The sequence below is a fragment of the Vicia villosa genome, linkage group LG1 (assembly GCF_029867415.1).
Source record: "Vicia villosa cultivar HV-30 ecotype Madison, WI linkage group LG1, Vvil1.0, whole genome shotgun sequence".
NCBI lineage: Eukaryota > Viridiplantae > Streptophyta > Magnoliopsida > Fabales > Fabaceae > Vicia > Vicia villosa.
Genome location: NC_081180.1, coordinates 48,440,889 through 48,456,248, shown reverse-complemented (window position 1 = coordinate 48,456,248; position 15,360 = coordinate 48,440,889). Strand labels below are relative to the sequence as shown.

At 32.1% G+C, this 15,360-nt stretch overlaps 1 protein-coding gene across 1 annotated transcript; it reads right to left on the bottom strand.

Annotated features, from left to right (window-relative positions):
- Positions 1 to 4,839: 4,839 nt before the first annotated feature.
- LOC131630044 (subtilisin-like protease SBT5.4) lies at positions 4,840 to 14,200 on the bottom strand. The gene is made up of 14 exons (XM_058900872.1): positions 14,168 to 14,200; positions 13,548 to 14,015; positions 13,102 to 13,422; positions 8,063 to 8,070; positions 7,818 to 7,979; positions 7,638 to 7,735; positions 7,370 to 7,531; positions 7,176 to 7,290; positions 6,567 to 7,092; positions 6,386 to 6,483; positions 6,064 to 6,309; positions 5,877 to 5,991; positions 5,577 to 5,790; positions 4,840 to 5,501 (listed from the first exon to the last, which is right to left on the bottom strand). Exons 1-14 carry the CDS (start codon positions 14,198 to 14,200, stop codon positions 4,951 to 4,953), a joined length of 3,117 nt encoding a protein of 1,038 aa, XP_058756855.1. The 3' UTR covers positions 4,840 to 4,950.
- Positions 14,201 to 15,360: the final 1,160 nt, after the last annotated feature.

Genomic DNA, 15,360 nt, shown 5'->3' with positions numbered 1-15,360 from the left:
TATAAGCCTAAAAATGCTAGCCTAAAAAATGGACGAGAACACCAACCCTTATTCATGGACAACATCACCAAAGGGAAAAACCTAATGGCTAAAAAAAGGGTTTAGTTGTGAGAGAGTGAATTGAAAAGTTGGTAATTGTTAGTTTTTTTTTTTTAATAAAAAATGCAATTTTTGTGATTTTTGAATAAATGGAAATAAAGTTAGAACTAAAATTAAAAAGCAAGTAAAAGGGAAAATGTTAGAAGTGGAATTCGAGCCCGGAACTACGACTTCCCACTAGTATTCACATTAATTTTTATTTTTATTTTTATAACTTTAAAATTAAATAAAGGGAAAAGCTAACATGTGCCCTTAGGGCACAAGTTAATGAGATATTTATAGAAATATTTTCTTATATGTAAACGTTTTCAGAGAATATTACTTTTAGCTAAACACAAAGATAAGAATATTATTCCTAGGAATAAGAATCCTTGGAATATGATTCCAAGGAATGTTATTTCATAACTTAAAACAAACACACCCTAAGAATCATGATTTTTTTCATGACATATTTTATTAAGAATCATAATTTTTTATTTATTGAATGTAAAAGTGATATTATTTTAAAAATAAGAAGAAGCTATTTTTTATTTAAGTGAGAAATATTTAAGAATTCTTTAAAGAAATATTAAAAAGAATCGTGTTTTTATATATTTCCAAAAGCGAAGGAAGCTATCTTTAGTAAGAATCATGTGAGTCCAAAAGTCATTTAATAACGATTTGATTAAAATAAAATCAAAGGCTATAAAGAAGTGTAACTAATAGTGTAAATTATTGGTGTAACTTAATGGATCATTTATTCTAATTTTAAGTCAACCACAATGTGGCACATAACTTTATCACTTTTACTTATTTTTTAAATTTCTTTTTCGTGCCGTCGCCTTCGAGCCCAGGTCTGGATTAGTCACGCGGGGCCTCTTTCCCCGCGGATACCGGTCGGTTAACACCAAAAAAAAATTAACTTTTTCACTTTTCATTTTTTTCATTTGAATCAAATTTCTAATTTCCCCCACTTTCTCACTTTTATATTAAAATTTTCTCTTTCTCTTTTATTTTCCTAAGCATAAATAAAAAAAAGTAAGGGTCTGTTTGGTAAAATTAGCGGTTGACTGATAAGCTAGCTGATAGCTTATAGCTTATGACTGATGGCTGATGACTGGTGATTTATAGCTTATAGCAGATGGTTGAGACTGATAGCTTATAAGCTAATTGGAGTGTTTGGTAAAATTAGCGGTTCAATTAACTTATAAATATAAAATGACATAAAAGATATTTAATATATATTTATTTTATTTTAAATTAAAATAAATTATAAGGGTTAAAAATGGATTTTAATTAAAATAATAAGGATAAAAAAGGAAGAAAAAATGATAAGCTATAAGACATAAGCTAAAACGCTATTTGAAATACCGTCTGGAAAATAAGCTATAAGCTAGTAAAATAAGCTATAAGCTCGTGATGAAAAGACCGTTACCAAACGGGTCTAAATTATCATATGAGCTTATAAGACATAAGACATAAGCTATAAGCTATAAGCTCAAAATCATGGCTTACCAAACAGAGCCTAATGCTATTTAGTACGAAAGCATTTGAATGAGAAACACAAAAATGTACATGTGTCAGTAATTTAGTGGATATTTTTAAATTTATTTTTAATTTAATTTATTTTTTAATAAGAATCATTGGATGATTATGATATTGAATGATTGAGATTTATTCTTGTCTTTCTTGTTTTAATATTTTCTTAACATTAAACATTTTCCGTAAAAAAGTTGAACCTCCTTTTAATGGAATAAAGAAGAACACTCCTGAATTTTCAAAACCTAAAATTTAGTCTTAACAGAAAACAATTATTTAATGGTTATTTAAAAGGAAAAAACCGAAATTCAACTATTTATTTATAGTTATTAAAATTATTTTATTAAATTATTTCAACAACTAATTATTATCAAACATGTTATTGGAAACTGTGTAATCTTTTTATTAAAAATTTATAATTAATGACAAACTTTTTATTAATGTAGTTTTTAACATGTTTCTTTAGGGCACATCTTAGCATTACTCTGTCAATAATTATGTTTATTTGAGAGGTTATTTTTAAATGTCAATTTTCTTCTTTCTCCATCTCACATGTTCTTTTTTCTTTTTGCATAGTTATTTAATACAATTATGTTTATACGACCATTGTTCATTTTACCGTTAAGTAACTCATTTCATATTTACATGGGTATCTAAATACACTTTAAACCTTATCAAATTGGATACTACTTAATACCAGTGTAAACCATTAACTTTCTATCTCACGGGTCACTATCAGAATAATATCTAAGTTATTTTAGTCAACGTTTTTCTTAATTTGAGAGGCAAAATTCTTATTCTTAAATGTTAATTTTTTCTTTCTCCATCTTACGAGTTTTTTTTCCTTTTTGTATGATTATTTAATACAATTGAGTTTATATGGGCATTATTCATTTTACAGTTAAGTAACTCTTTTCAAATTTATATGTATAACAAAATACATTGTACTCCCTCCGTCCCAAAATAAGTGTCATAATTGACACGTTTCACACCGATTAAGAAAAAACATAAACAAAAGAGAGAGAATAACAATGTTATCAAATTATCCTTATTGTCTATTGGTGCATAGGCGGACCTATGTTAAGGTTGAGTGTGGCTATAGCCACACCAGTTATTTTTTAATTTTTTTAATCATATACATATATGGTTCTTGGATCATGTGAAGCTGTGTTAAGAAAAGAATGGCATTGTTATGACAACAATCAACACTAGTGTGGCTAACAGATTCAGCCAAAAATAGAAAAAGTTTCTTCAAGTAGATACACTAGTTTCTTTTTAGTTGCCTAACTTAATTTTATTTTATGATATTATCTATTTTTGTTTTTGTTTTTGTAAATTCTTATGTTAAATGCTATGAATTTTTGAAAGAAATATTAAATACTATGAATTTTAACTTTTAGTTTTTTTAAAAAATTTCTTTATATAATAACAAGTAGTGCCTGTGATTATTTATATTTTATTAATAATGTGATGTGTGATCACGTAATTATAAATGTTTAAATAATACTTCATATTTCTAAAATAAATGTCGCATTTGTTAAAAAAAATTGTCATAAAATAAGTGTCGCTTTTAGTTTCCAATATAATTTTAATTCTTCCAATTATATCCCTAATTAATACTCTTAATTTATTATTTCCCTCATATTGCAATAATAAATTAATAATAATTTACTATTTCTCTCACATTTTCTTAATCTATATGAAAGTGTCAAATATAAAACTTATTTTTGGATGGAGGAAATATTTTATTTATTAAACAAATATTATGTATGCTATTGTTATTTTATTAAATAAAATTTTAAAATTTAAAATATTATTTCTTTAATAAAATATTTAAAAGTGAACTAAGTCTTACAAAAGTAATTAGTGTTATTTTTATAAGTTTTTTTTATAAAAAAGTCGCTATTTGAAGCATGAGAATGAACCTACTTCGAAGTTATACTATAATCATATTCATCTAGTGATTAACCGTCTTTGTTTTCTAACAAAAAATCACTTTTTTATGCATTTTCCAAATGATCCAGACTACTGCATGTCATATCGAAACTAGATGATCCAGACTACCAGATGTTTAATAGAAGAAACCTAGGCGATATGCTACAACTTCTATTGTTCTAAATTTGATTTATGCTTTTTTTTTTTTATTTTTAGCCACACCAATATGTAACGTCTAGATCCGTCCATGTATTGGTGTATTTTAATTATCATTAATGCAATGCGACAAAAATAGTAAATTATGAGTATTAATTGGAAGAAAAAAACTTAAATTGCATTGGAAACTAAAAACGGCACTTATACACTTATATTGAGACAAATAATTTTTACAAATGCCACATTTATTTTGGGACAGAGGGAGTATACCGTATCAAATTAGATATTACTCAATAGTCGTGCACACAATTAACTTTCCATCTCATGTCTCACTATCATCACAATATCTATTTTATTTTTAATCAACATTAATTGAGTTTATATAATCATTGTTTATTTTACAATTAAGTAACATATTTCAAATTTACATGTACATGTATCTATATACATTTTATACCGTATCGAATTGGATAATATTCAATAGGCGCGTAACTAATTTTTTGTCTCACGAGTCACTATCACCAAAATGCATATTTAATATAACTGAGTCTATGCTATCATTGTTAATTTTAGAATTAGTTAACTCACTTCAAATCTATATGTGTATATAAATACATTTTATATCGAATCAAATATATTTACCCGTGTAGACGCACAAATATCTAACTAGTTTTGCTTAAAAAACTAGTGTCATCCTTTCATACAAACTGGATTGTCGGGAAATACGATGAGAACTAACATATTTAATATTGGGGGACAACTTCTCTACCCATCACAAAAAGATGGGTAGTGTACATTCTACCAATCAGATGACACTATTTAATTTTTATGTATTTAATTATTTATTCTGTAGAACAATTATTTGATGTTTTCAATGCATTTTATACTAAAGGTAACCTTACCCACCTTTTTGAGATGGGTAAATAAGAATTCACCTTAATATTGATTATATTACAAATTCGAATAAATACAAACATTAATGCATTTATACCAAATTTGTATAAAAAAATAAAAAAAATATCTAGTGCAAACTAAGAAGAAGAAAAAAAAGGCTAAGAACAATTTATTTTGATAACTTTTCATTTATTTTAAATTAAAAGAAAATATATTATTTTCCCGCAAAGAGTTACAAAGGTGAATGGCCCAAATAAAAGATAACATTAAAACAACATTCATATATTATTGTAAGCGGGAGAAAGAGTTACAATTCTAGCAAAATGCAAAAAAACATGAACCTAAGCATCACAAATCATTGTACTTTATTGTAATAGGAGTCCCAACGTGATGCTTTCCATCGGTCCAAATCAACTTCCCAAATTCAAAATCAGTAATATATGTACTATTTGGCTTCATAGTGATCGTAACCTTGAACTCTTTTTTCTCACCCTTATTTTTAAATCTTAAAATCTCAGGCTGAACTGTGACATGAAATTGTGGAGGTTCCTGGATCTCCACTCTATACTCACTTGGTGGCCCAACATTGGTAACGATACGAGTAACATTCAAAGATTTCCAAACTTCAAGTTCATAAATTGAAATGGATGGATAATTGAAATCTGCTAGACGGAAAGATTTTGGACAAGTGTAAGGTTTTCCGTAAAACACCTTAAGTTGGTCACTGGTGTATGAACGACCACATAAATAGTTCAAATAATCCGTAACATTAAGGTCATATACAAGTCCAGGATCCACTGCAAGATTAGGTTGAACGTGGCCGGCACCATATGCAAAAGGAGTTGCTTTTTCTAGTGATGAATCCAATATTTCAACTCCATTGTTGGTTTTAGTCGTTGCTGTAGAAATTGTAAATTTTATAAATATAATAGCATATGATAATGAAATAAACTATCTTGTATAAATTTGACTACCTGTGGTCATTATTGCTGACTTGATAGCAGCGGGACTCCAATCAGGATGAACAGATTTAAGTAGTCCAACTAATCCAGCAGCATGAGGACATGACATTGAAGTGCCTGACATAGTAACAAAAGGAACTCTACGCTTATCAGATGGTTGTTCCGATGGAGAGTTAGCTAGAGTATACGCTGCAATTATGCTGACGCCTGGTGCAGTGATGTCTGGCTGAAATACAAAATAAAAATATACCATTATATTTGGAGTTTGTTTAAGAAAATCTAGATAATAGTTTCCGCGTAACTTTAATATACCTTAAGAATTGAACCATCAAGGTCATTTGGGCCTCTTGACGAAAATGAAGCTATAGTTGGTGTGTTCTTTACGCTCAATTCTGTTTTAACTTTAGTAATGTAAGCCACAGGGGACCTACACAATATATGTATGAAATTTAAAACTCTATCTGTGTGAATAATCAAAAGGCGTGAGAAGAACAATTACGTTGTGTGATTGATGTAATTAAAAATGGCACTGCCATCTGCAAAGCCAACATTTGTAGCGGGAAGGACATGAGTATCTGCTATAACTCCATTCTTTGAATCCTCATCGTTAGCCAATATCATTCCAATAGCACCTACACGAGAAGCTTGCACGCCCTTGTCAGCTCTAGCACCCGCACCTCGAAGACATACCAATATTTTTCCTTTAACCTTTTGTGGATCAAGAGCTCCTTCTTTGCAAATAGAGCTACACAAATTAAATAGATTAGAAGATATTCCTATTTGAAAAGGTTAATTTGAGAAAAATTAAAGAGAATTCTTACGCAAATGCGGGAGGCGCGTTATCAAGTTTAGCATCTACAGCACTTATCAGTGGATATGATTTGTTAGGTGGTAAGTCCAACTCTGAAAGACTAGCTCCCTAACAATAACATAGGAAACAATTGATTATACATGTGCTATTAGAAAATAAATGCACAACATGTGATAACTCAATATATATACCTTGTATATTTTTTTGTTACCAAGAATAACATAACTTATGAAGTCTCTATCAATTGTGCTAGCAGCAACCGTGAAAGTCCATGGTTCGACATTGACTATAGATGAGATTTTAGGTCCTGAATTTCCTCCAGAAGCCACAACAACGATGTTGTTGGCAATAGCATGGAAGGAACCTATGGAAATAGCACTTTCCGAAAATTCTCGTGGAAATTTTCCACCCAAGGACACAGAAAGTACATCAACACCATCACTTATGGCAGCTTCAAAACCAGCCAAAATATCAGCATCATAACATCCATCCCAACAGACTTTATAGGCTGCAACTCTTGCTTTTGGTGATCCACCACTTGCTGTTCCATTTCCAAAGCCAAATACATTAGCTCCGGTAACAAAATTACCTCCAGCAGTTGATAAAGTATGTGATCCATGGCCTACGGTGTCACGTGCACTATTAAAGTTTACATTTGCCGCTTCACCGAGATGTGCCTCAGAGCCTTTATAAAAATATTTTGCACCAATGAGTTTCCTGCAAATGTATCAAATCATTTATCAGTAGCTATATGAATTGCAATAAAATGATAGTACAAGAATTTATTAAGAGTAAAAGACCTGTTGCAATAAAATTTATCAGGATTTCCTTTAGAAACTTGACAAATTCCTTTCCACCTTTTTGGAATTGGCCCATACCCTTCATCATTAAAACTCTTTGATTCCGGCCAAACACCTATCATAAGTAACAATATCAATAAAAATATTTTGTAATATTATCGGTGTCCAAATGCAATTAATTTATATTTTATTACCAGTGTCTAAATTTCCAATAATGATGTCTTCACCCAATGATTTTTTCCATACTGAATCGTTAGCAAATCCACGGTTCGTCTCTAACCCAAGAAAATTCCACGATCGGGTCGTATGTAGTTCATATCTTTTATTTAAAAACATCGATACAACATTTGGATGTTCTGTATTCATCAAAAAAATTAATATATAACATCAATTTGAAAATTCAAAATAAAACAATATTTTGTAATATGGAAGATAAATCCATGAGTTAATATAATTACATACTTGCAATCTCTTTTGCCTTATCTTCTTCAAGTATTGCAGCAAAGCCATTAATATATTTATTATAAGAGTAAAATATTGCTTCTTTAGCCTTCTCAGTACTGTGTATGAAGAAAATAAATTAACTATCATCATTTCATAATTAACCACACCAACTAATTCTAGGTTTGTGTAGTTACATACCTTCCAAGATAAGATCCAAGTAAATCATAGTGAGAGTTTGTAACAGATTCAGAATCAAGTAATGAAGGATTTGAGCCGAAAGAGTGTGATCCTAAATATACAATATAGGACTGTGACAAAAAAAAATGAATTATGAATATTATTAAACCATACAGGTAAACACTCAAATATGAAAATAAGATTATTTAAGTAAACATATTATAGTGAGAAAGATATTTGATAATGAAGAAATGAAAAAATCATGCCTGTTTAACTGCAAGGGTATGTTGCAGTAAAACAAAGAGAAGTGATATTAACATGTGACAAATGGATGATGACATTGTTTCTCTCATGAAATAAGGTCTGATTTCCTACCTTTTATAACTTAGTTTTGTGAATGTTTTCAACTCAATCTCATTTGAAAAAAAAGATATGAGTTTGTAATAGAGTCAGCAATTATGGTAAAATTCATTTGCATTTTTTATGCACATTTATGAAAAATAAATAAATTTAATAAATTTAGATTTTTTTTTTTTTTTTACGTAAAAAGTATGTAGAATTAATATGAAATAATGTACTACTTCTGTTTTTATGATAAATAATTCTTAAAAAAAAATACTTTCAAGCTTATTTCTTAAAAAAACATTATTCATCATTATTTTTAAAATAAGACTTTTCAGGAATTGATTCCTAAATTAAGTTCTCAATATTAAATTTAAACATTAAAATTAAATTTTCAAACTTCAAATTAAAAAAAAAAAATCAATTTTAAAAATATTAAAAAGGTCAAATTTTTAAAATATTTTCAAAGAACAATTTTATTTGAAAACATATTTTATAAAATAAGAAAAAAATAGTATACTGTGAAATTGGAGATCAGAAATTGCTTGGGACGAGTAGAGTGGGCTTGAGACAAATTGGGCCTTAGGCCGATCCAGAACAGTAGCCCCCAAGGCTCGGCGGGGACATTGAGAGAGTCGGGGTAAGTCTGAAGTATCATTAACCAGCCTCCATGTAGTAGTTCGGCATGGCGTATAACTGAATCATTTGGGATCTATTTGAAAAGTGATGGGAATAAAGTGCATTTAATGCGGTTCCATCTTTGAGATGTTTTATCATCCATTCCTAACACGTGCGATGACATGACCATCTAGGTGTTAAGCAGTTCATAGAGTGCTTAAGTGCACTCGTGTGAGTGTGTATCCATAAGTGGAAATCTAGGCGTTGGTCTAGCAATCCATTTTCATATTCCGTCTTGATCTTTTACTTGTCATTGCTTATAAATAGGTATGAGTTGAATAGTAGGTAGTTTTCGCAACTTTTAGCTTTCAAGCTTTTAGTTACATTTCTAGAGAAACATTTTCGATCCTTTCCTTTGAGAACACTACTAAAAGTGATTCAGAGCTTTTCTTTAGGGCTTTTTACTCTTTCATTTTTCCTGCTTCATCAACCTTCTTTTACAAGGTACCTTCTTCATTCAAGCCTTTCAACATCCTCTATTTATTCTTGCCAAAAGGAACGATAATAGTATCATTTCAATTATAGATTATAAAGTAAAAACTTCATCTAGATCATTCTCCAATTCCTCTCACTCATCTTTTAGTAGCGGCCATGTAAAACTTGAGGTTATAACCATATCCCACAACTTTGAGTTAGTAGAAACGTTCGAGCCTTCTTTGGAGGGAGAAAATTCTTCTTCAGGGTTGTTGGATGCTCTTATATCAATTGTTGGAAGGAGAACAAGCCACACTGAAGTCCCTATGCCCCATCTTGCCTTATCAAATGAGGATATATAGGTCAATATGCAAAGAAGGGACCTTGCCAGGGATTTTATTCAAACTCGTTTACAGACTGTAGGTAGTGAGCCTAGCGATGATGAGGTTTGGGAGAATTTAACTCTTCAGCATCATTTGGTTGCATCGACATAAGATTGGGTAGACGCAAAAGTAGTGGGAACTTCTTTATTCCTGAGCACTGAAACTGCCTTGAGAGATGCTAACATTAAGGACGACGATCCTTTAGAATGGTCGGTTTATTTAGTGTCAGAAAGGAAAAGCATATGTAGTTCTTTTGATGACCATACGTCTCACTCTATGAATGCTTATTTGCAACAAAATAGTTCCAACTACCTTTTTTTAAATTTGAGGTAGCCATTCTAAAATGTTTGAAGATTTCTCCTAAATTCCTAACTTCATCTTGGGTCGTGGGCTTACATAAGGGTCTTTCAACTGTGTGCTTAGTACAAATCTTGGTAACCTTCTAGCGGCTTATTTTTTGACCTTTTTCGTCCAAGGCACACCTCCCCGGATAATTTTTGTTACCACGGGCTTCTTCTACTTCACTCGATCGTCACTTAGTTCGACCCCTTTATTCTAGGTGGGGGTAATTTTTTATAAAGTTTTGTATTAGAAAAGCCTTTCACCCTACTGAAGCGGTAAAGCGGCAAGCAACAAAAGTTTTGGAATTATTTATCCGGGAATTTATCGTGTCCACAGAGATTGGTGATATCAAACTGCCGTTCAACAGTTTCCAAAGTTATGCGTTTGGATTTGAATGGTTAAAGTTAAAGCAGAAAAGTAAATATCAACATAAAAAGAATTCATTCTTCAGAGAGAAAAGACTTATCAAGTATGCATATAATCTACTTATCACAAACTTAAACTTATTGACTAGTTACACTCAACCTACAATACTCATCAGTATCATCCAGTATCGATCACACCCTAAGTCATTTCTAACCTAAAGTAGGGAGAACTACTATACCATCTCGGCGACAATCTCTCAGCCACCTTAACAACATAGCAGACATCCATATCAACCGCATCGATGACTTCTCAACTGACACAACCAACACAGAAGCATTAAGTTTCGACACCCATAAAGATTGTTAGCTCTAAATCTATCTCTAGAATCAAAAAACTAACAGATAATCATCCTAGATAAGGATTCGAGCAGTATATATCTATAACAACCCAAACCTCGAGAACAAAAAATTCTAAGACAACCACCAATAAAGATTTGTAAAGTAGATTTTATATAACGCCATGGGATACAAATATACATGAGTTCAAAGTCAGTACATATACAAAACCTAACAAAAGAGAAACACATAGAGAGAAAAGAGATAAACCAAACTTCTCCCAGTTTGTCAGCGCCGCTTGAAGAGAAATCCACCTTGAATCCACAAGATGCAAGACCCTAATGTTGTTTCTAAGCTAATCTAACTAAAGAATGAGTTTGTTGAAGTTGGAAGAACAAAAACCCTCTCCCAAAACCATAACCCTAACAAATGAAATGAAATAGAAATATATACAAAATTCTGTCCCGACGCGTTCGCCCGGCAAGCCAATTGCTCCGCCCGGCGAACGACTTTATTCTGGCTACACAGCCTACGCCACATCAATAAGTGGGCAACAATATATTCTTTCTCCCGGCAAATGGAAGCTCTTCCTGACGAGTGACGACTCCTTAATCTTTCGCCTGGCAACACATAGGCGAGCCAAGGAAGAAGCAAGACCACTTACTTTCCACGTTCGCCCAGCGAAGGAAAGCTTGACCCGACAACTCACACCAGAAGCTGCAGGCTTGCCCAACGAATCACACTTGTCTGCAACTTCTTATTTCTTCAATTTCTTCTCCTTTATTGATCCAAAATTGCATCCTTGAAGCTTTATTACTCATTGCTCCATACATGCTCAAATACATACAAAATGAATGGAAAACTATTAGCCAATACATAAGCGAATCAAAAACTCGATTAAACAAAAAGTATACATATTTATGTAATATACACTAAAATGCGTCTAAATTGAGAAAAAAAAGAATATAAGTGTCGCAAAACTATACACATAAGTAACTAAAATTTGGCACTTATCAAACTCTCCCTAACTTAAACTTGTTTGTCCCTAAACAAGAATCAAATAACTCAAGGAAACAAACAAAAAAATCCAAAAATTACGAATCAACAAGTTTTGAAAAAATGGACAAATGTATGGCTCAAATGCAAAACGGTACACACAAAGAAATATACTTACCACTAAACTACGACAACAACATAATTATGACACAAATGCTAAATACAAAGAATATACAAAACATTCTAAAATAATACTAGTTCACAAATGAATCACACCTAGCACACAATCATCAGTGGATGAAAAACACATAAGTGGGGTATTTTCACTCACAAACAACTCTGCAAACAATAGATTAAATTATGCAGTCATCCAAAAATCGTATTGAAAATAAAAACGCAAGAATCACAAGGTCTTTTCAAGGTTGTAGCGTGGTACGGTGAACAGACAAGGGATAATTCCTAAGGCTAATCGAAACAAAAACATACTTGCTTAAACCTAAGGGAGTGATCACTTCACAAAGGTCCAAACAATAAAATCTCGATCAAACTTCATCTGAATCTCAAATTTATCCAACCAATCATATACTTATTTACACAATATATTCCATACTCTTTAATGTGAAGTTTCATGTGGTCATCGGCCTTCGAAAACCTCTCTTGTATTGCTTCCAATTTAGAAGTAATAGAGAGATTCAATTTTTCTCCTTTGATGCAACCATCATCATCAAACTAAGTCTTTTCCAATGAGGGATAGCTTCGTCCATTGTTATTGGCTCACCTAGTCTCACCTTTTTAGAAATAAAACAAGCACACGGGAGACCATACGTCCTAGTAATAGTGCAACCACACTTTGTGCTATCGGAATCGACAGTTTCACCTCGTGAAAAATATAGTTCAACCCAGCCCAATACATATTGCCGATCAATTGAGAATAAAGAATGTTGACTCTAAATCGAAGTTCCAATACCGTAATTCTTCGACCAAATGTGGTTTGTATCTCATTGTGTTGATTTTTAATCATCAGATTTACGGTGACCCAATCTCGACACAAGTCACCCTTGCTATTAGCCAACCAATTAGAAGACTAGCATGTGCCGACTCAACTCTGTTTGGGGTTGTATTCCCAAGGTGTCAGACATCATCTTTCCATGCACACATAAACTTCTCCTTCACCTTATCAAGAATGGTGCTTTCAACATATTTCAATAAATCAGGATACTTTTCACACACTTTCCGAAATTGAACGACGTAAACGGCGTATAATTATTTTATCAAAAAATTTACAATACAAGCCCATGCATCCATTATTTGTTCAACAATCACACCGAGCTTCACCGATTTTCCACCTTCGGTCTCTACTTGTTTCTTCCCGACCGTAGGTTTAACCTTACTTCTCACATTACATGTTATGTGATATCGACAAAGTAATGCACTAGAAGAAGGAAATACCTTTTCCACCACATTCATCAAAGCGGTATTGTGGTCTGTAACAATTGCCTTGGGCATCTCAACATGTTCCTTCAAAAGTGACCGACACACCTCTAATGCCCATCTAATATTATCCTCTTTTTCACACTCCAAAAAGGAAAAAACAACAGCGTATGTCTTCTCGCTGGATGCAACACCGATCATCTCAAATAATGGAAGTCTATACTTGTTGGTCTTATAGGTAGAATCGAGAAGGAGCACTCTCTGAAGAGTGTTGAACAACTTTATCGAATCTGGATGAGTCAAAAAATATCTCGGACCATAACCCCATCGTCGCAGGTTCTGTACCGCGACATGTATTTGTTATCATCCAACATTTTCAACAGTTGTTACATCTCACTTCTATCTCCCATAATCGCCTTATTATTATGGTACTAGATGTTATACATTTTCCTTATATTTGATACAATGTCGGGTTCCTTCCGTTTCAATGTGCCAAGTATATTTTTTGGTTGGATAAGATTCAAGGACATGTTATTAATACATGTCTTCTCTTTCGGATTGAGCCGATGTACAATAGGATGACCTTGTAATTTTCCGCACAAGTCATGGTTATACAAACCACAAATAACACTAAATCTCCACTTCTTTCTAGTCAACATGTAACCACGGATTTTAAACGGACACTCACATTTTCTAGTACCCGTGTCGTCTCTTCTAAACTTCCTTAGAGGAGGATGGTATTTCCCGCTTCTTTCGCACAACATTGTTACAAAAGTGTTTCTTCTTGCCGTACCATTATCTGATCTTCCTATTACGGCACCAAAACCAAGGTTAGTTGCATTCATACGAATCCATGTAGGTATGCTTTCACGATCATCAAACTCTTGCTTGTTATTAAAGTCACCGCCGACATCTACCGCCTTTACGACTACCTCTTCAACATTCGGAGAAACAATTACAGAAGGAACTAATTATCTTGAAATATTGTCGGCGTGCACCTTACCTATTTATAAACAATAGCACAAATAACACATAATTACAAGAATGCTAGAAAAAACATCACAGACACGTTCCGTAAATGTACCTGTGAAACATGTTCATCTTCAACACGTTCCATAGATGTACCTTTGGAAGAAACGTTACATTTATTTATAGAAATTTGATAGATAATGTGAGCAACGCAACAAATAAAGATGAATGTTTACCTGAAATTTTATCTTTTTTTGCTCCCTTTTATTTTATGCACCAAAAAGTTGAAGTTTTATAGGGAAAAATGATATTGATGATGTAGGATTTTTTAGAGTGGTGAGAGTGAGTGTTGAAGAAGAAATGTACCAATCGGGAATGATTATGCTGGTTTAAAATATACCAGATACTTTCGTAGGAGCATCTACGGAACATTCTGGTGCTAAGCCATTTTGTAGATGCACCTACGGAAAAAAATCAATGAACTGAATTAATCTGAAATTTCTCCCAACATACACTAGTTTAAAATACTTCCGTAGATGCACCTCCGGAAAAATTAAATTTTTGACAAAAAAAAGGTGTTTCCGAATGTGCATCTACGGAAATAAGAGGCAAATTAAAATTTTGTCTGGTGCCTAAGAAAATCAAGGGGTGTAATGAGATATTCGTTTTTTATTTGGATTGATGTGGTTTGCTTTGATTGCTCATGAGTAAAAACTAGATAGCATGTGTATTGATTAGTTGTAAGGGTGTAATCGGATTGGTTTGGACCGATTTTTGGTAAAAAAAAAAGTCCAAACCAATGATATTTTCATGTCTGGTTTGATTCGGTTGATCGGTTACAATGTTTATTTTTAAAAACATTATTTTCATCAGTATATTCTCCATTGTCGTATTTTTAGTGTATTTTATGCTATTATTTTTTAAAATAATACATTTTATGTCATTTATTTTATGCTCTATTTTTTCGAACAAGTTACAAGTTGCTCTTAATCCATACGAAACAGTGACATGGTTTCCATTGTATTATAAAATAAGTTCACTATCAAATATTAAAGTTAACACTTGGCACAGAAAGTTGGAAAGGAATTTCAAAGCTTAACAAATAGAACACAACAAAACACACATCAATTAACATGTTTCACACCTCAAACATGCATTAAAACTATTTGTAACAAGACTAGAAGGAATTTTGTTGAAGAAGAAGAAACAAAAAAGGTAAAAAAATGAAAATTAACGAAGAGAAATTGAACACGAAGAAGACGACCATAACAAATCAGAATGGCAGTAGTGAGAGGAACAATCGTTGCG